Source organism: Chelmon rostratus, chromosome 5, assembly GCF_017976325.1.
Source record: "Chelmon rostratus isolate fCheRos1 chromosome 5, fCheRos1.pri, whole genome shotgun sequence".
In the NCBI taxonomy this organism is placed as follows: Eukaryota; Metazoa; Chordata; class Actinopteri; order Chaetodontiformes; family Chaetodontidae; genus Chelmon; species Chelmon rostratus.
The window spans coordinates 1,604,732-1,627,004 of NC_055662.1; the positions used below are offsets into that span (position 1 = coordinate 1,604,732).

The window sequence follows — 22,273 nt, forward strand, 5'->3', positions numbered from 1 at the left end:
TCTGCACAAGACAGCAGCGTTTGGCTAACAATAATAATACTAATACTAATACTACTGCTACTACTACTGATTATAAAAATAATAGTACCAATAAATATAGTATATAATTACTTATTATTTAAGATGAAGTTATCTATCTATGTATTTTCAAACACTTCATCAATTCAGCGCACATGTCCCATATCGAATACTTTCTCTATTTTTAAGTTTAGAAGTGGCTAATGGGAGGACTACACCCTTTCAGCAGGACAGCACATTAGACATTTGAAAGGCTTTTGGCGCCATCAGCTGGTCAACTGTTTGAAGCGCCAGTCACAGTTTGGGGTCACTGTTCATATGTCATTGATAGTAAGAGACTGGACGCAAATGCAGGGCATGCAGGCAAAGTATGTCAGCAGTGGAGCAGAATGCCAACAACTAATAAAAAATATAGTGACGGGGAAGCATTAACCTGCAATGGGGCCCCAGGAGAAAAGTCACCGGCTGAGACCCCCTTGTCTATGTGCGTTGCGTTGTTTTTCTGTGCGTCATAGCTCCAGATTTACAATAGGGCAGTTTTATTAAAAACATTAGTTTAGCAATATGCAACATACAGCCTACACACAGAACTGAGTTAAGGTCTAAAATTAGATTTTGACACTGGGACTGTCTCAGGGCCAGGCGATAAAGCACAACTGACCTTGCAGTAACGCCCTTATTATGCCACTTGATATTGTAGATAGATAGATAGATAGATAGATATACTTTATTTATCCTAAGCTGGGAAATTGTGCCGTAGTAGTCAATATTAGCAAACAAACTTTTAATGAAATTAGTATGAACCAGCTGACACACAGTAAGCCTCAGGCTTCTGGGGCCCATGGCAGTTCCCAGGTTTGCTTTTGGCAGTCCCTGGTGGCAGGAGCTGTGAGACAGGGAGACACAGAGCAGTCTGTAGAGACATCTACAGGACATGAAGAGAAACACACTAACCTTAATCAGCCTCAACAGCAGTAACAGTTTATTCTAATGTATTTTTCCCACATAATAGGCTGTAAGTATATGTCCTAAACGAAACCGCAACATGCCAGTGGTAGGTTATATTTGTTCATCAGATGATTTGTCAAATATTCGTAGCACAGTTTCTTACGAAATACATACAATTATCAACACTTACAGACTATTAAAATGATTACAGATGTGGATTTTTGGACATTGGAAATTATGGTAATCTAGGCAGGTTATGAACTATACTACCCTCACACTATTCTCAAGACGTGGGTATCATAAGATGCGTTGTGACATAAAACACCATTAAGCTCAACCGCTCTCTCATCCCAAATAGTTTTTTGGATATGCATTTTATAGAAGTTAAAATATCTACATGTTAAGTAGGCCTCGGTGGTGCAAAAGTGAGTGCTAACAGTGGAACATAAAGGAGTAGTGAATGAAAGTCAGTGAATTTGGTGCCAGATAAGCCTAGCGCCTCCTCTCTTTACTCAACGTTCAGAGACAAATGGAATTTTCTGCTTTGCCATACAGCAGCGTCATCAGCCAGCCTGCAGCCAACTGGACACCTTGTTAAGACGTTTTTACAGGAAAATGTTTGGTTTAGTTGGCTAAAAGCAGTTGGCTGTAGGCTAACAAATTGAAACCAGGATTTCTTTTCCCACACATTAGTGTGACCACCAGAGGACACTACACGTTCTCAACTATTTCTCTCTGAAATTCATCTTTTAAATCTGAATGAAACTTTCTGTTAATGCACTCCTGTTACTAGCCGAACAGCAGCATAACAACCAGAAGCTAACAACAGTGTTAGCATTAGCGTGGCGGCTTTCAACTTCTCTTGGCCCACTACCTCAAATTGGCTTCGAAGCCCAGTGTGGCACTCCATATCCCATAATACCTGCAGACTGGAGTCCACCCGTTGCGTAATCTCTGTTGTGTGTTTGTGCTGCCTTCAAGTCATGTGGGAATAATGGACTTCATAATATTAGGCGCTATCATATCACGATGAGGCATAGTAAGTTAATTATTAATTTAGATTTAAGATATGAATTTATATATAATTCATAGATATAAATTCACTAAGCATGCGGAAATGTTGACTTCTCCTGTGTTCACCGACACAGCTAACATGTGGGGGGCTAGCTAACATGTACACATCTAGAACAAACGTAGGAGAAAGTATGGCCCTTTTTGTATACCATAATTTATATTTCATTAACAACAAAATTGTTGGATTTTGGTCCCGTTCTTGCGACGGTTGAGATTATTTGGTTTTGCTCCGTTTTTTTGCGTTGTCTACCACGAACATTAAATTATTAGGATAGAATTATTGATAATTAACTTCTCATGAGTTCAAATGTTAACTTTGTTAGAGGAAGGTAGTGTCTTCTTTCAAAACTCACATAGTCTTATTTTCACATTTGAACATTATTTAGTCAGGCGACTTCTGTGTGGTCACCAGCTAATTGGTTGTATGAAGCCGCTATCCTCCATCCTCCTCATAGGCTGTGAACGCAGCACCCCTGGGGGTGTGGATCCAGTTATTCCCCGCTGACTGGAAGCAGTAGGCTAAATTATGGGACGGCGGTCCGAGCAGTGAGCCAGCCAGGCTGAGGACAGGGACAAAGCTTCACTTCGGACTGCACTACCACCGTATCAGCGCTGTCATCTCACCCGGACCGGCGGCGTGCAGGTTTTTCGTGGCGGTGAGAGGCGACGTCGGGCTGGCTCGGGATCAGCCCATGCAGGAGGATGGAGATAGAGAAGAGGACGAATGGGTTCGACTACCCGGAGAGAAACAACGCCAAGTCCGTAAACGGTAGGCAAACACGACCCGGAGCGTGCTCCTGCATGTTCACACACGCGCGCACTCACGCGCACACACACATTTACTGTATAACACACTTGTGCTGTCTGGATCACGCCTTTTCTCACCTCCAAACGTGGGAGCACGGCTGCTCTGTTTTTTGATTAGGCGCTGTTAACGCGTCCATCACTGCCGCAGAAACATTCTCCAGGCTCTGCCAGCGGTTCCCAAAGACACTTCCCCAAACTGGAGAGCATTCACTCAGCTTCATGCGCAATGGAAGTTAGCAACAGAAAAGACAAACCAGTGTCGTAGTTTGTACGTGCTGAACTTTGGGCGCACAGACATTGAATGTGTCTCGTCAGGTGAAGTGAAATGACCTGCTCTCACATGATGTTTGACTGAGGTGCTGTTGAGCTTCATTTGCTTCTTATTTTGCGTCAGTGGAAATGACTGAATTGTCTTTTTAACGTACTCGTGTGTTTGCAAGCTTCTTGGGCTGCGTGCGTGTTTGCGTGCGTGCGTGCGCGCGCGATAGCTGGAGTTGGGCTTTGCTGGGAACAGAGGTCGGAATGTTTTTATTTGGAGGTGGTCAGTCAGGCTCAGGGAGATCGTAAAAGGTGAACTTTTGAACTTGGAGAACGCCCCGCAGCCATCAGCGCTTTAGTCCCCAAAATCCGGCGCTGGCTGCCCTGCACAGGGGGGGAGAGATGGGGGTGAAGGCGACACAGAGACACCATTGCTCAGGTCACATCTCTGTCCCTGTCGCAGCTTTTACATGACACTAACTTTGCTGCTCACGGAGATCACATTTGGAGAAAGTGTGCCCACAGCTGACTTCTCATTCAGTTCACCTTAAATGAATCATTTCCTCACATGTTCCATACTGACCAGTTCAGGCCCAAACTAAGCCCCACAATGCCTTGCAGCAGCGTCTGTCTCAGGCGCCAGTCCCATATCGTGCCCCCATGCGGGTGACTGAAGATTTATTGACGTTTCCAAGATTAAAATTCCTTGAAGTGTGCGTGCTCAGCGGACGCTCACCGTGCCTCCTGAACGCGGCCTGTCCTCCCTCATCGCTGCGTCTGTGCGCGCCGCTCAGTCCTGAACAGCAGAGCGGACAAACAGGACGGCTGCAGGAAAAGGTCATGGATCCCTGCTTTATGTCCACAAACGTGTTCTGGGTTCTGTGAGTGTGGTATTTACAAAGAGCTTTCTAAAAAAAAAAAAAAAAATCAAAGGCAAACATCTGCAAATATATGAAACGGATTTTCAAAACCTTTGTTTTAACACATGATAAAAAGTAGATGAATCCATGTGTCAAAAGCTTATTTTTAGGCATAGTATAATTTAATACTGAAACAATTTGTCCATTAGTCAATCCATAGAAAGCTTTAGCAAACTTGGGTAATTTCTAATTTATCAAGCACAAAGCCTCAAACATCCTCTGTTCCAGCTTCTCACATGTGAAGCTTTTCTGCCTCTTTTTGAATATCAGATTTTGGACTGTTACTGAACAAACCATGTCAAGACATTTTTCAGCTATTTTTCTGGTATATTATTTAAAAAAAAAGAACAAAAACAATTCATAATTAAAGCAATAATCATCAGATTAATCAATAATGAAAATAATTCTTAGTTACAGTTGTTCTCAACTTAAATGAACACTTTTAAAGATTTAATAATGTATATTGTAATATCTTTGCATCACTTATGGCAGAATATAACAAAACAATTTTAAAAAAATTGGAAAAACTAAATGTTAAAAAAAAACACTTAATGGAATAAGCAAAAGGAAGTTTAATATTTTTTTGAAATCAGCTTTTCATAAGGATTTGCAATAATTTGAAATTTCATCTGAAATTCATGTAGACGTCTATCAAACAGAACATTTTCCACTGTTTTCTACATGTTTTTTTTATAATATTGAGTATGATATTAGTTATGGTTGAGAAAGGCCTTTTTAAATAAAATGGACAGGTGAAAACGAGTAGTCGAATAAAAGTATTTTGATAATCAATTAATCATTTCAGTCATTTTTGAAACAAAAAGCCAAAACACCCTCTAGTTCCAGCTTTTTATTTGTCATGATTTGTGCCGTCTTTGTCTGATGAGACTGCAGGCCGTCATATTTTCACTTCTGGAGTTGTTTGGAAATGTCACCATGTGCTCTGGGAACCTGTGAGGGACATTTTTCACTATTATCTAACATTTTCTAGATCAAATTATGATTCAATTAATTAATTGAAGGCAACTTTCTTTATATATCAGATTTCAAACAGAGAAAGTGGTTTTCACACAGGCAAAGAAAAGCAGATATGCAGAAATAGTCAGCTGATTAAGTAATAAAGAACATTGTAGTCAGAAAGACAGATGTCCTGCTGGTCAACCCTTCACTACCGGTGAGAAGTGTTGATTGTCAAAGCTTCTCTATCACCTCATATTGTTACACAGAAAACAAAGCAGTCACACCCTCCTTCCAGCTCCTGCTCCAGCTCCAGCTCCTCCACATAACCACATTTGAAGAACAAACTCAATTTCCATTGATCTTTGAATTGAATAGGGTTTAGGTGCCCCCCCACTCTGCTCTGTGAAGTATGCTAGTTTTAATGTAATTGAACTCAGTGGAAGAAGAAGGAGCAGAAAGCCTGAGGAGGACAGGTTGGGTGGAGGGGTTAAGTATTTGTGTGGACCTGTGTTTGGGCCTCGGGGGTTTGCAGGCTGGCATGGTGAGGCAGATAGGCTGAAAGAAAGTGCTTTGTCAGCCCCTGCTCTGGCTCAGGGGGTCTGTTTTGTCCCTCAGGGCAGGGTGAAGGGGACGGCTGGCAGTGGGTGGGGCAGGGACAGGATGCGAACCCCCCTCACACGACGCTTGAATGATGAGCCAGGAGGAGTACAGTAGGGTAGGAGGGGCTGCTGCTGGTGTTGGTGCTAGTGGAGGGAGAGGGGGTCCGGGGTGGGGGCCACGCAGGCAGATGTGATCCATCATGTCGTGTTTTCTTCTTCTTCTTAACTTGACTCCCTCCACTATCAGTAGATCTGTGTCAACACCAGCACAGGGACAAGAGCTGCACCTCGCCCCCCGTCCCTCCCTGTCCCTCTCTCTCTCTCTCTCACACACACACGTACCTCTAATTAGAATCTTTTTGTTTGAACAGATCTGTGATGTAACTCTATTCTAGCAGGACAGTTTGCCTCTGTTATAATGAAGAGAGCAAAGAATGAACCATTAATCTCTCCAGAATGTCGGGCAGCATTTCTGTACAGTTAAGAAGAAACACATGAAAAACTAAATGCTGCACACACAACAAATCAGGGGAATTAACAATTATTCCATTATCAGTGATTCTGCTCTTTTTTTACTTGGGTAATCATTTGCTCTACAAAATGCCTAAAATTGTCCCAAGGTGATGTCTCTAAGTATCTTGTTTTGTGTGACAAGCAGTCCAAACTCTACTGATATTTAGTCTACGATGATGCATTTCTGCTCGTAAAATACCCGAAATAATTCTCTGAACAGCTGCTGATTCATTTATATTCATTAATCAACTAATTGTTGCAGCTCTTCAACAAATTAGCGGTGAAATAAAACTGTTCTTCCTTCTTAAAAAACAGATGTGAAACAAGCAGCACTAATTATTCTTCTCCTAGAGTCTTGGTTTTTAACGTTTTCATTTGATTCTGATTTTACTCTTCAACAAATGAATGTAACGTATTTAAGGTAATTCATAAACTGTTTTGATTCCTGTTTCCACTGAATGGAAGATGTTTTCCTTTTTTCCAATGCACATTGAGCAGCTTCTTCAGTCAGCTGACAGTCTTTTGAAACAGGGAGCGTGGGCTATTGATTTGGTCCTGTTGCAATGATTTTTTTAAAAACAAACTAAATCAAAGGAAATTATCTTAAATTTTCCACTTGTTTCAAATGCAGTGAAACAAGGGAGTAAATCCCAAGACTCCACCCATTCCAAGACAATTTCACCCGATTCGAGAAAAGTCTTCACCCAGGCTGATTAGCATTTCAAACAGAGTGATTTAGCTCACAGCACGCTCCACAGCAGATGGTTTCACCATTTAAAGACTACATTTTGATGAATGAAGGGATCTTGAAGTGTCTTATCAGAGTGAGGCCCTGTATGTGCTGTAAAAAGGAGAGATCAGGGACGGAGAAAGCAGAGACTTTTCCTTTGTCCCCCATATCAACTGGGTTTACTCGTTTTGTGCATAGAATTTAAACAGGCCAAAGAATTTATTCAGAGTTGTACTGATCAGCTAAAATAAACTTTGATTTGGAAAATATTTTTTACATTAAGAGAGGATTGGCTTGATTGATTTAACTTTCACTTTTCAAGTTAAAATAAATATGTTAAAAACTGAAAACAGAAAAGTACCAAAATACATATTCACAAAAAAGAAAAAAGAAGTATTTGCTTCAGAAGCCATTGATTTTACAAAGCTTTTCAAGATATTGATGCATATTGAGTTTTTACCAGGCCCCTGTTTGTATAAGTATTGATTTTAGGAGAACTGAATTATTCTGTCAGTTTAGATACCTACAAAATAAACCATTTGTTTTGATTCTAAATATCACACACATTTCAGAAAACATACATGTAAAAAATGATATTTGAATTGAAAATAATCTTGTGTTCATAAAGACCTGTTTAGTTGTCTGACGTTTAAACTAAAAAGTCTAGTTTTGACGTAATCTTAATTGCCGCCCCTCACACTGAGCCACAGCGGTGACTGTGGCTGAAACGGTTTCCTTGTGTTTTGTCTTTGATGGTTTCAGTTTTCTTCTGTCTTCACAAATTCACAAACCGTCATGTCTGAGAAGCACGTGTGCTCTTAATTCTCATGCAGGCTTTTTCACCTTTCTTTTTTATAAAAGCACTGAGGCCTCCAAAATATCTTGTGACCATATTTCAAAATAAATTTCCACGTTTACCTTCATAATGACAAATGTCATGTTAACATGCTTTTTGAGACATCTGGGCATGATACGCACTTTCTCATGTTTGCTCTTTTCTGGTTTGTTTGTCCTAATTATTAACTGAATGACCAGTTTAAAATTCTGGACTGAGTCTGGACTGCTGATTGGTCAGTTGGACTTGTGGTCAGATGTCATTGGTTGTTCTCAGGTTGATTGTATTCAGGCAATTCATTTATTGAATTTTGCCATATGAGTAAATTAAAGTTTTTGTATTTGCTGCTAAATAAAAAATAGTACCTGTGAGAGGACAAAATGATGAAATCATGTTCTTCTTCTTCACAAGAGAAGTAGCTGACTGATGTGGATTTTTGAAGGAACAAAGGAGGCATTCAAAGACAAATTAATATTATATAGAAATAATGGGATCATTGAATGGTGAGGACTCTATGTGAGCAATGAGGCCGGTGTTGCTGAGGTAGGACCTCTGTATGAGAGGTGTAGGGGCTGAATGTCCTTCATCCCGATGCTGCTGTTTCCAGGCAACCCACAAATGTGTGGTCAGAATGAAGAGGGCCTGATGGTGATGCAACAGCAACGACGCGACGCAATGCAACAGATTCAGATCATTCTCTTCACTTATCTTATCAGGATGCATTCAAGCAGTCACGTCACACTGCAGTGTCAGTGGAGCCACGTTATCACACAGAGACTCTCTAACCTGACACTTCAGGGACTTTACTATTGAACACTGTAAGAAATGTCAGTTTACTTTACTTGTATTTATTTAATTTCATTTATTTAAAAAGTTTTTAACAAGACATTTTTGCTGTCCTGGTTGAATGTACCAAAAAAGTCAGTGAAGATTTAAGATATAAGAGTGTAAGTTTCAATTTTGTTCAGATTGAAAAAATAATTTGTCTGAAAGTGAGTTTGAGAAGGTTTTTAATTCTAGCTGCAGCTTCCAAGCCCCAAAATGATGCTGGTGTGCAGTGAAAATGAAACTAACTAGATCAGCTTCAAAAAGTCTCTTAGTTTGATGTTAGATTTTGAACCGTGTGAGTGCACATGAAGTAGATTCATGACTGTCAGTGATCGGTCACAGGCTGGTCCTGTTTAAACCTGAGACCATTAGAAAGATTATCTGAAGAAGTGACTGTCATGTTTGCATTTTGAACTGAAAAAGCTTGTGAAGAAATTAAAATGTGAACTCATTAATTGCAAAAAGGCATACACTGTAGGTGATTGGATCAACAGTGTCATGATTTGATTCAGTGTAAACCATTCTCATCATCACCAGTCATCAGCAGTGTTGGGCTAACACATTGCACTGTATCACTGTAACTCTGCGACTAATTCAACAACACCAGTGCGATCACAGACATTGGAACAGGCTCATTACTCACTTTAGTTTGACCTGAAAATAGCTGACAGCTGCAGAGGACAGTGGACTATCAGCCTATTCCCCGAATTTCCAGTTTGTGATCTAACGTCGCCAGAGCTGACGGTGGCGCAAGACAGTTCAGTGAGAGCTTGCTTTTCATCATAATGATTGTAATGTTTCTAATATAGTGAAGCTCATCAAATATAATTACTTGTTACCTACTGTAACAAAGCGTGGTTAACATGTGCAGCCAGCATCTTGTCTTCTTCTACCAAATCCAACTGTTGAACCAGGACAATTGAAGATACCTTACAGGAGTCATTGCTGCCCTCTGGTGGTTGGGAGCATTAATATCTCCTATCACTGCGGTCAGCGTGTGCGGTGAAAAATAGAAGTTGTCTTGTTCCACACTGTGGCACAGCGATACCAAAATGATATAGCTGTGTGTGCACTAATAAGACAATTGAAGCAAGTAACCAAAACGTTGCTTTCCCTAGTAACAAATTCCTCATGCACAGTAATTAGTCTTCAATAGATATTCTTGTCAAAGACCCAAAGAGCTTCAGTTTCCAATGACATAGAATAGTAAAGCAGAAAATACTCTCATGTAAAGATAATGACCCAGAAAAGGCATTTTCTGCATTGAAAAGTGATTCTAATGATTAATCACTTATCAAAAATGGTGCCGATTTTGTCTGTCGCTTGACTGATTGATTAATGTTTCAGTGTTAACAAAATCAGATTGATACATCACTCAGGGAAGGCTGGAGAGAAACAAATGAACTTGGCAAAAAGAATTGAACTTTCTAACTTTACTGTCTCTTTGATAAACTAAACTTCCGTCGTCTAAATGTGCTGTTTTAAGTTCCCTAACGTTTCTGTGATCTTGCAGCAGCGCTCTCATCCTCACACTGAGGTCACAGCTCTTCCCCCGAGGCTGTGCTTGTGATTTTGTTGTGTGGACTGAGATGGACACGTGGGGGAGGTGGCAGTGAGTGCTATGGGAACGGTGACCAGGGTCAGTGGGATGTTGCTCTTGAAGCAATAATGGCCCGCTCTCTGCTGACCTCCACGTAACCCAGGAAAGTATTTACAGCCTCCACTTGATCCATGAGCTACAGGCTGGGATGGCAGTGAGGCTGCTCTCTGAGATGTTTGCTTGCTAGATCCTGGCACAACTGAGGCTCAACAGCAGCTGCTAATGAGCTGCAGGAGAGGAAGTGTAGCGCTACCATAAACTATATTTTGCAGGGGAATAGCTTACAGTAAGTATGGGAGACAGTTGGTACAGTGACACTTGCAATCTGTGAGCCATGCTTTTGTCAAGCCTCTGTGATATTCAACACGTAGCATAGCCAGAGGCCATAAATGTCTTCAATTTGAGTTTGAATTTGGGTGGAGGATGAGTTTACAGGCAGCTGTAAAACACTGAACTTGGTATGTAGAGTAGGGATGGCTTTCCTGTGAAACTGCAGAGCTGGAGGATGCAGTTGTCGTGAGGGTTATAAAAGAGCAGCTGAGCAGTATTGGTTTAAAAACGCTATTTCCATTTTAAAGGGGAAAGCAGGGTGTCCCGTCAGCAGCCATAATGATTAGGTGTCGCTTATTTGGATATTTGAATTCGAGAAGAAGCTCACTTCAGGTCACAAGTCATTGTCTGGTGTATGGATGCAAAGCTGCTTCCATGCTGAGAAGATTGGAAACCGTTGAAGATGATTGGTTGTCAAAGCGCAGTCGATGACCAGACACCAGAGTCATTTCACAGACAACAGAAAAGACACACAGAGCTGTGCACATGGACTCTTTTAACAGGAATCTGCTAAACAGTTACTGTTCTCATTACCTGAACACACACACAAACACACACCGTTATAAGCAAACATTCCCTGACTGTTTTTAACTGCTGTGCACCTCAGTTGGCGTACGAGGGCTGCATCCAACACTTCTTTCTAGTATTGATGAATCTGTTGATTTTTTTTTTTTTGCAATTGCTATTCGTTCAGTCTTTCAAATGCAAAAAATAGACAAAATTTCCATCACATTTGGCTGATGTCTTCAGACGTCTTGTTTTGTCCGACCAACAGTCCAAAACAGAAATTCTTCAGTTTACAATGACATGGAGTGACAATCCTCACAGTAGAGAACCTGCATTTCTTTGGTGAATGACTTTAACAACAAACTTTTGGATGATTGATGATTCGTTTTCTGCCAATTGACTAATAATTGCAGCATGAGTGCATTTACACAAATTCAGTGTAGTGTTGAGCAAAGGAAACTCTCACCTTTTGTAACATACATTTAAATATTTCACCTTTTGTAACATACATTATTTCACCTTTTGTAACATATATTTAAATATTTCACCTTTTGTAACATACATTTAAATATTTCACCTTTTGTAACATACATTATTTCACCTTTTGTAACATACATTTAAATATTTCACCTTTTGTAACATATTTAAATATGCCAGCAAGCAAAAAAAAAAAAAAACTTCTTGTCAGCTTTTAATGAAGCTTTCATGTTTAAATGTTTAAAACTTCAAATGTTGAAGTTTGAAGTTCATGTTTGGTATTGCTTTATTAGTACATAGTGTGCATATATATATATATATATATATATATATATATATATATATATATATATATGTTGAAATTAGATCGTAATGATTATTTATTTATAATATACATGACCATGTAATTTTTTATGGGAGTAAATACTGACAGCTGTCTCACAGAACCTCGTGCCATGTAGTAAACTGGAGACATTTGCTTTCATTTGATTTTCTACAGGGAGGTGGTCTATGCTGATAAATTCATTTAAATTCATCTGAAAATGACATTTAAGTATTACCTATAGTTACTCAACACATTCCAGATAAGCTACAGAGCAGTTCAAGAGGTCCAGATTTGGTACCTGCCTCAACACAGTGACATCGATTCAAGGCTAAATGTTTTGTTTTGTGTCAGAGGAACAGATCAGCTTTTCACCACAATTTTCTGTCAGTGAGGAAGTGAAACACATCCTAATGTAAGAAACACCACAGGCAGATCCCCCTGGTTTGGCTTTTTTTTCTTTTTTTTTTGGTTGTGTAAGATGATTATTATCAGATGGCTGCTATAGGCCTGAGTTTGCACAGTGCAGTACGCTTGCTGGCTCTGTGAGGTAGTAAAACTCTGACCCCTGGTATGATGAAAGGGAAGTTGCTCCTTTGAGCGTGTCAAGCGGTGGTGACGGAGCCCCCGCCCCGCTGACCACAGTGTGACCCTCAGCCTGGCCGCCCGCTAGGATTAGCACAGATAAAGACATACATTCATTAGTTTAACATAACATACACTGATGACCGCTCCGCGGACAAGTCTCAGAGGCTATTAAACGTGGTCTTCACCCCATTGTTTGATCTTAAAGGCTGCATTGTGGCCAACACTGCCACGGTAAATAGAAGGGTTAACCATAACCTGAAGTGGGTATTCAGTTTAACTCAAATATCCAGCACTGATTAATCATGTTTTTTAGAAGAAGCTAAAAGGAGGCTTTAAAATGAAGGTTGAGGCTGCAAAAGAGGAAGTGTTATTATTTTATACATATTTTCTCAGTATTTACTAGTGTCTCCTTACTTCTATTGGATAGTTGTATTTTGGCTGATGGTGGCTCATTTGTCACAGTGTTCTGAAGGGCTGTATTCAGCTGATGACAAGTACACCAGTAAAATAGTCATGTGTGTCAGTTACTCGCTTTCTGGAATGTTTCCCTCTTTTCCCTTCAAGTGTACAGATGTTCTTGGTATCTCTGAAATCTGCGAAGGACTGCTTCAGAATTTCGGGAAATACGCTGACTTGCTTTGTTTTTGAGAGTGAGATGAAAAGATCACTATTAATCTCATGTCTGTGTGTCGTGTATGGAGCTGCAGTCAGGACGTGCTTCAGTTTATGGACTGGAAACAAGCTGAAACAGGCTAGCCTGCCTCTGTCTAACAGGACAACATTATCATCTCGTTCCTTTGCTTCAATTGAAACAACAAACTGTTTCATTTCTACATGTGTACTGATCCTGACTCCAGCTGTGCTTAACCCATATCAGATTGATCTCAATGTCACTCTTGAGAAGAAAGCAAGTGAGAGTTATCCCCCAAAATGCCAAACTATTCCTTTACTTAACAGGAAAAGTTGTGTGTAGAAAAAAGTCTGAGCAACATGTGTTTGTAATGATGGGCTGAGCAGAGGGGTCCAGCAGAGCTGAAGAGCTTAGATTATGTTAAATACTATAAAAAAAAGTGAGAGTTAATGCAGGGTGTCTGCAAGTCATGGAAGAGTTTTAAAATAAATTGATCTGTAGATCTGAAATTAAAAGCTAAAACTAATGTATGTAAATATAGAAAATTTAGTTAGTTAAGACTTTATGTCTTTAATTTAGATTTATAGGCCTTGAAGTGGTTGGTTTGTGTCAGGTGGTGAAAAGGTTATTTTCCAATGCTACAGTCATTACAAAGGCAAAAAAAAAAAAAGTTTCAAACTCGTCTCCCTCATACATGGGGAAATCCTCCCTCTGTCACTTCCAGGTGATCAGACAGTGTCGATCTTCTGCTGGTCAAAAAGTGAGCCCATCAGCTCGGAGCGTGCTCTGTGAACTTGAGTGCCACTGCAAGGCAGCGCTGTGGGACCGCATGCTTTGTCAGCCTGAAGCAGCGGGGAGGACAGAGTCGACATTGTGCTGCGCTGTGTTACACACCGAGGTCAAGGGTCAGGTGTAGAGGTCAAAGGGATGACCGCCGAGGAACACTTGAGTTCCTTCACAATCTGTCATATGTAATATCCAGCATGGAGCACTGAAAGGCTCTCAGCTAAAGACAGACCGCTAATCAGGACCCAGACTGTTTGTGATGTTGATGAGGGCTCTGCAGTGTTTGATTCAGGGTCTACCTGTGGGAGCTGGTGTAAGGTAGCAAGCCAGTCACACCCACTGGAAGCAACATTGGCCTACCAGAAAGGAACAATGAGGCTTTGATAGCAGCCAGCTAGATGGAGTGATCCAGCAGCAGCAGCCAGGTGGTCGCATAGCAGCAGCATCGTCTCCCCTCTCCACTTGGTTATAACTCCATCTGCTCCTTCAAGGCTGTCTGAGCCAAACTCAAACTCATCACTGTCATGCTTGGGTGTCTCTGCTGGAGGGGGGTGGGGGGTGGGGGGGTCGAGTGGTGCCCAAGGGGTAAAGCAGCCCTCTCTGCTCTGACCTCTCAGCAAGCACACGATTCATTCTGTCCTGCTGCAGAGTGAAAACAATGATCTATCTGTGGCTGCTGCTTCCTCTCATCCATCTTACAGTCGGGAGGGGCGATTGATTGATTGATTGATTGATTGATTGATTGATTGACCGATTAAGTGAAGCGCTGACATCACACAACCCACAACTGTATTGTTCAAGTAAAATCTTACGAAACACTTGCCATCTGTGATGTCCTGACTGCAGCAGTCAGTCAACTGCCTCCACATACAGGGCCGAAGCTTGTGGAGGCAGAGCTCTTTGTAGGCTCGGCCACGGTGGCTCTCATTGCTCATGTTAGCTACACAGGGACATTTTTCCCCAGTATGAGCCAGAAATACTCACCCTAAAATGTTTAACAAGAGAAATCTATCACTCACCAAAAGCTTTATGAACTGGTATTCAGCTATGGGTTGAATCAGTACCTATTGGGTTGTATTCATTAAAAATAGCATTATTGATAAAAAAAAAGGTAGTTAAAATGGCTCATTGTAAATATTTGAAATTTAAAACAGTGTTATTTAAAGTAATAAAATATGGTAAAAAACAATAAGTAGCATTTTATCAAAATGTTTAAGGGACAAGCTTTCCCCAGTTTTTTTCCCTTACCTTAGTGATATCATCTCTTCATAATCTGACCAATGACTGAAAGTCTCGACTCCATCAGATGTCATGTTCAGTTGCTGGGCGCAGCTGCTGCCACAGCTTCACGATGAGGAAATATCCCACTCTAAGAGATTCAGCACACACAGCTGTGTGAATCTCATGATGCTTCCCGCCAGTCATTTTTCTTTCCGTATTCTTTCAGGGGTGTAGCTGTGTAGCTAGCTAAATGTGTAGAAACATGACATTGTGCCAACAAAGCTCTGCTAGGTTAGTTGTTTCTCCAGTCGCTGGAAACAGTCACAACAGCAGACCTGTTTGAATCTCTGAACAAACTGGAGATGTGAGCGAAGGGTCAGACGTGTGGAACCAGTCATACATCCTGTCATGCAGATTGGTTTTATTTTCCCAGGATTTGAGATACTTGTTTGAAGTTTCTGCTGTAATCTAAATACAATAGATGTAGTTACAGTTTCATTTGTGGTCAGAAACACAAATGTCTCTTTTGGTTGTTAATATGCCTTTTCAACACCGTGAACTCCACAAACATCATTCCATTCACCTCCATTGTATTGGGGTGGAGGCGGAGATCTAAGTACCACTCCAAGTAGGTAAGAGAGAATATGTTCTTTGGTATTTGGGGGAACTGACCCTTTAAAACAAACCAATAATTCTAGTAAGTACATTTTGTAGACTAAATGAGGCGGTGAATGCCATTAGAGGTATTAATGGTTCAGTACAGAGAAAGAATGCTTCATGAGGTCCATACTGATGGTGCAGCTCTGCCATGTTGCCTTGGGTGAGATTCAGAGAACTGTAAAGTCAGTGTAGAGGTGGAGTGTAAGAAGGTTAAAACAGCAGTGATGTGAGCAGCATGTCCACATGTAGCGTATGTAAAAACCACACTGATTCATGTCTCTCTATTAGCTGCTACTGCTCAGTCAAAGAGGGACAGAATATCCTTTTAATGGGTTTACTCATGGTAAGAAGGGGACTCAGTTGGGGTATCAGAGGTTCAAAGAAACCATGTGACCTCGCTGGGGCTTAAGTGGTGGCATGGCCAATAGACACGTTACTCTGGCATCTGCTGTAAATGTGGCCTCTAAACCGATTCCCGGACTCCTCTGTCCTGTGCAGTGTTTGCAGTCAGGCCTACAGTGAGACATGTGATAGGTAGTGACTGTGTTTTGTGGTGCTGAGATAAGAGCGGGGGCCGACCCACAGCCGGCCAGGCAGGCAGATAGAGGCCAACCTACTCAGATAACAGGCTGGTGTTGCCCTCCACTGGCCATGCGGAACCTCAGCCATCTGGGACAGAAGAGCGGGGACAGTGATGGACCGATATAGGGGCTGCATGAATGTTTGGGGGGTGTTCCAAGGCAGTGCTAATGGCTGCAGGTTGAGGATTTCAGAGGTTGGGGGACTTTGTGGCCTCTTGCATCAACAAGTCCAGCCATATGGCACTTTCTAGCAAGGAATGTGAATTCTGCTGTATTGTAATATATGTTGCAGTGTCAGGTGTGCCTACGCATCGAGTACAGTGTTGTGTTTGTTTGAACCACACTAGAGCAGGAAAGTTGTTTTTTAGTGGTGGTTATATATTTGTTCGAGTTTTTTGAAGTCTTCCCAGTCCCTGTAATTTTAGGGGCTTGTAATTGGGCGTTCTTTTTCTGTAGTGTTCATACCAGTAAAGAACAAATGCTGAAGACTGAGCACCAGGCTCATGTTCTACTGGGCAAGAAAGACTGTAGCACTGTGTGTCTCTTAATTACAGATCAAATCTGCTGATCTGGGGTGATTCTTCTTATTAATTATGATAAAAGCTATTCAAAGGTTCACAAATTTGAGCAAGTCTAGGTGGTAGGTGCTTTCTGTGATAACCCAAGACAACGGTTGATCAGCAAATATAAACGGCATAGGCCCGCAAGTAATGACAACATTTATTTTAACCTGAAAAAGCTTCTCAGTTTACTATCGTATATGACAAAGCAAAGCATCAAATCCTCACATTTAAAAAACTGGAACTGCAGACTGTTAGTAGTACTGTAGTAATAATCAAAAGTACATTAGAACAAAGAACTCATGCACCAAATGCTTCTTATACAACATAGAATGAACATAAAAACAGGGATAGAACACCATCATTAATGTGAAATAACACCCAGTGAATGATAAAAATAAAATAAAATAAAGTTAGCTGTGTCAGTTCTAGACCCAAAACATGCTCTAATCTGACTGATATTTGAGACAGCACTGTGGGTAGCAGCCATTAGAGGAAGTGCAGCATACCGTACCTCCAGTTTGGTGTTTGTTGCGCTGCGATGGCTCTGATGGCTGCTGCTTGGTGCCACAGGCAGCGAGTTTGTGGCCAGTAGAACCAGAAGCATGGAGTGAATGCGTTCACATGAACTGCTCATAACCTGTTTGAGTTGGTGGTTAAATCACAGCACGAAGTCAAGAAATGTATGCGTTCACTTGCTTACGCTTCCATTCAGTCTGCCTATAAGCGCTCACGGATTCCTGAGCTGAAGGGCTGATACAGTACTGAGCCTTGTGGTAAATACCATATTGAGCATGCATAGCATGTCTCCATCCACAAGGAGGGAGACAGAGGGGACAAGAGGCGGTATGTTATTTTGATTGGGAGCTGATTGCGCCGGAGGTTGCAGAGGTTTTAGAGGTGAAAGGTTAAAGATGCAGCCTTTCTTTGTCAACACACAATGGGCCACAGCGGAGCAGGCTCTGGCTGTATTGGCTGCTGCTGGAAGCCTTCCCAGCCTTCGGGCTATAATGGTCAATAAACTGTCAGGAGGATTAGCAACAGAGACCACACACTGGAGAGTTCCATTCTTCTCCACTGCTGGTCCATTATTAGTGAGCACTGCAGCCTTGGAGTATGGACTGAAACAAGGCTTAATCCTGATCCAAGAAATGCCACTATTAAAGCTGGGGCAGGCTTTTTTTGTTTCTTCGCATCATTGAGCAAAGAATTTATAATGACCTTTCAGTATAGTGTTATTCAGGTGGCCTGAGGGAAAACAGACATCTGCACCTCCTCTTGGCTCTGTTCTCAGGCTTTAGAGTATCTCGCCTTTGATGGGACACGTTGGCCAATCACAGGTCATTTCAAAGAGAGGACTTTCTTACTGACTGTTCTACAAATGCAGACGTGCCTGTATGTCCCTTCAGATGGTGAAAGCCTGACTCAATGCTGCTGACCAGAAAGCAGCAGTGAAAATTAGAAAATGACATGTTGGAGGAGTGATTGATTGATTGATTGATTGATTGATTGATTGACCAATATCCTCACAGTTTGTCCTTGTGCAGACATTCACCTTCTGTTGATACACCATTTCCCAAAGCTTGCTGTAGTGTTTTTGATTTTAAAAATGTGTTACTACCTTCCAGGCAGCCGGCTTTTCCAATCATTTCAGGACACTAACAGTCACATCAGGTTTTATTATCACATACACAATCATACACATTGCGGATACATAAAATGAGGATAACTTTAACAATCAGTTCTCAAAGAGTCAATAAATAGAACAATGAACTATATATAAATAAAATAAGGTCAAAATCAGTGGTGAAACAATTAACAATATGGTCGGTAATGATTTTCAATCCTGAGTTTCATCAAAACAAAATAGTGAAACAATAGAACAGTTCAACCAGCAGCGAGTTTCAGAACAATGAAACCACATAAGCAGTTCATGTCGGCAGAGTGATTTGAAATCACTGCATCACCACACAGCACTAATTCATCTTTGACTGAGGTGGAAGCACGCGTGATGTTCACTGTGATGAATTAATTATTTTAAGCACCATCATCAGGCCTGAGTTTTCATTTTTAAAATCTCTTTGGTTAATGACCAAATGCCTGCAAAATGAATGCCATTCTCTCAGCGGTACTTTTTGCTTAGTGCTCATTAGCAAGCTAAGATGCACGCTAAAATGCTAAAATACGATTATAAGATGGTAAAGATTACACTATGGAAAAAAGTCTCAACACAAACTGTTATATATATTGATGTTTTCACTTTCATGCCTGCAAACTTAATTTTGCAAGCCATAAGACAAATCTCATACAGGTGTGTGTGCACACAGACTTTTGACAGGTTTACTACATGGAAAGGTTTTATGCACATAACTATTTAAGAAAAAAGGAGGATTCACAGAGGAGAAAGACAATTAACTTCTGACTGATCGCTTTCTTTGAGACACCTGGCCCGCTGCTAGCTTGAGCTATGTTAGCTCAGTAATGGCTTTGTGGAACCAGCTAAAATGACCTGATCAATTGCTGTGAACACTTAAACATGCAGTTCAGAAATACCTAACCCTAGAGCACAAGATTAAAAGTGTGTGGTAGGTGGAAGCTTGTGAACATCAAACCGAGTGTGCAAACCTGCAAAACAGAGTTAACTGGCCAAAACCTAAATGTTCAAACATCTGAAGTCAAACACAGACTTGACTATAACTTTAAAAGCAAAACAACAAAAGATTACAGGTACAAAACTTTAATTTCAAGTATATCTTTTTGAATTATGTCATGTTTTAAACATCACAATGTCAGCATTGCCACTGTGATCATGTATAGCATGCTGATGTTAGCACTGAGTGCAGAAGTGCAGTCTCACTGTGTAGGAAGTCTTTCTTGTTATTTGCTGTGACCAGCACAAATAAAATTCCAATCACAACCATTTTTGGGTGGCGGCTTAAAACCTCAGAAACCTCCTGATCAAATAAAAGCCGAACTATCGGAATGGTTATAGACTTGAGGTATGTCCGAAAAAAATGTTTTTTTGTTATTTAGGTGAACTTTACAAAACCTGCACCGTGTTATGAAGACAGATTAGCAGTAATGTCAATTAAATGGGTTGAAACACATGAAACAGATGGCACATACTGCAGCTTTAAAGTGGTATAGTGGCAACACTTCAGTTTTTCTCCATCTGTGCTGCAGCCAAAGAACATTGAACACATTATTCAGAAGAGTTTTGCTATCATCGAGGTGTGCTGGGGCGCTCACAGACATTCATCCTTGTCTGCATGCTTGTTTGTGTGCTGTACGTCAATAGAAGTGTGTGTCTGTTCATGGGAGAACGACTGAGGCACGTGTGTGTTGGAACAGAGCTTGTGTGTGTGTGTTGGTGTATGCTCCAGGGAGAACATATGCTGGTGTTGACTGTGGGGCAGGGGTGGAGGTGAGGGGGGCAGTTGGCGTGTGTCAGGTCAGGGGTCTACAGCTGTTGATAGCAGGGTGGTACATTGACACAGATAGGGGGATCTGAGGCACCGACAGCCCACACTCTGCACCCGTCTGGATGTGAGTGATAGAGCTTGCTGGGTGTCTTGTAAGTGAGAAGTGGACGCCGTGTCTGCAGATGCATGCTGCACAGATGGTCAGGCTGCTGATGGAGGCAAGATGGGGAAAAAGGGGGTGTAAAATAAATCTCAGACAGCACGAGGGTAACCAATATGAAGCGAGCAGATTGTCTCGGGGTTATGGTTAGACCCATATAATAGGCAATAAATCAGGCTCTGTATTAAAAATCAGATTTTGTCCTGTCAGTGTGGTCCACCTCTCCTATTGATGATGCACTCTGATTGATTCAGTATTTACTGTACAGTTGATAAATATCAGACTGGTTGACTATGCAAGGTCCTTCGCATAAAATCATCTTATCTGCAACCGCTACGGTTAAGATTTGGCTCATGATAAAAAACCTTGGTTAAAGTTACCGAAAGTCATCTGTCATGTTTCAAAGGAACGAAGTGCTATCAGTGGTCTTCACAGTGAATACCAGTAACACTTTGTAAGCCTCCTTTTTTCACGCTAGGATAACAAAATGCTAATCCCCTTTTACTTCTCAGTGACAACAGTCATTATTTACATTGAGCATAAAGATTCGCTTGTCAGGAAGACGTGTGCATATGTCACTTTAAGTGTCACCAAATGACTAATGCTGTAGTTTTTCTTGTGAAGACAGATTTAAAAATTGAAGTCCTCATTGAAATTTGGTCAGCCGAGACAGCACAGAAACTATAAGCTGGAGGAAACAGCTAGTCAGTAATAAATAAAACAGCAAAAGACACCTTCTAACAGCTGTAACGCTGACTTATTTAAATGTTGCACTTGTTTACGCATGTAAGAATCTAAAAACTAAAAGTATGCAAGTATGCATTTGGAGCTCTTTATGGAGGAAAAACATCGACCTCAGCGCCTGCGCTTTGCGTCTTCGCCTGCAGGGGACAAGCATTGTTTGTGACCATTTGTTTTGTTGCATAACTAATAAGTTTGTTGCTTTGTAACATTTGGTATGCACAGTGTGTAAACACATCAGGAAGTCATGCACGGACAAAAACACCTAAATGAAATAGTTCCCGAATCATTGGAAGTTCAAACCAGGGCTGGATTAACCTTCTAGTGGGCACTTGGTACGAAAAAAAGAAGAAAGAAAATAGCCATGGACCCCTTTCGACCCCCTGTAGCCTGTTTTTTGTGTCAAAAATAAAATTTGACCAGGGCCCCTTTATAAGATAGGGCCTCAAGATGCCTGAGCCACCAACACAGTGGGAGCTCTGCTCTAATAATACATTAGATTTCAGTCCAACTGAGTACTGTTACTTCTTATTCAGTACCAGGGCTGTGTAGTAACTCATTGCAAGAAGCGCAAATGAGTAAAGAACAGTCCTTTTTAAAACTGCACTTTTAGGTTTCACTCATGTATTTTTGGAGCCAGCAATCTACTTTTAACTCTGCTACATTTGCCATTTATACCTTTATTACAACTAGGAATATAAAAGTAAACCACTGAGAATATTTTTTACTGCTTATGCTTGTCGGCCTGTAGATTAATTTGCATACACACACACATACACTCCACTAATGGCTTGGTGTAGCCAGGGGCTAACAGCTCCCTTAGCCCGGAGCTGAGTGCAGGGAAAAAAGCCGATGAGGTAAAAACTGAAGCGTGCTAATTGAAGCATGATGTGGGAACATTTCCTCCAGAAAGGGGGGATGCTGCTCTGCAGTTTAGTCGTAGCAGTAAGACAAGATCAAACTTTATTGATCACACACCGGGGAAACTATGTTGTTACAAACAGCAAGAATAAAAAGGAGACCTAGAACAAGAACAAAAGAGACAATAAAACGAATAAAATCAACTATATATATTTGTATGTTATATGCAAAAGGAGTATAAAAATAATGCTTTGAGAAGGATGGCTCAGTTTCTCATGGAAGATTTTGAATTACACATTAATAAGATATGGATAGTAACACAGTGTTTTCATACTA

The 22,273-nt window shown here is 41.0% G+C and overlaps 1 protein-coding gene across 1 annotated transcript in view; it reads left to right on the forward strand.

The window, feature by feature from the left end:
* Positions 1-2,742: 2,742 nt before the first annotated feature.
* Positions 2,743-22,273, forward strand: part of nr6a1a (nuclear receptor subfamily 6, group A, member 1a) — an 82,995-nt gene continuing 63,464 nt past the window's right edge. The window contains exon 1 of the mRNA XM_041937597.1: positions 2,743-2,809. Coding sequence (XP_041793531.1) covers positions 2,743-2,809 — 67 coding nt within the window. The remainder of the gene's footprint in view (positions 2,810-22,273) is intronic.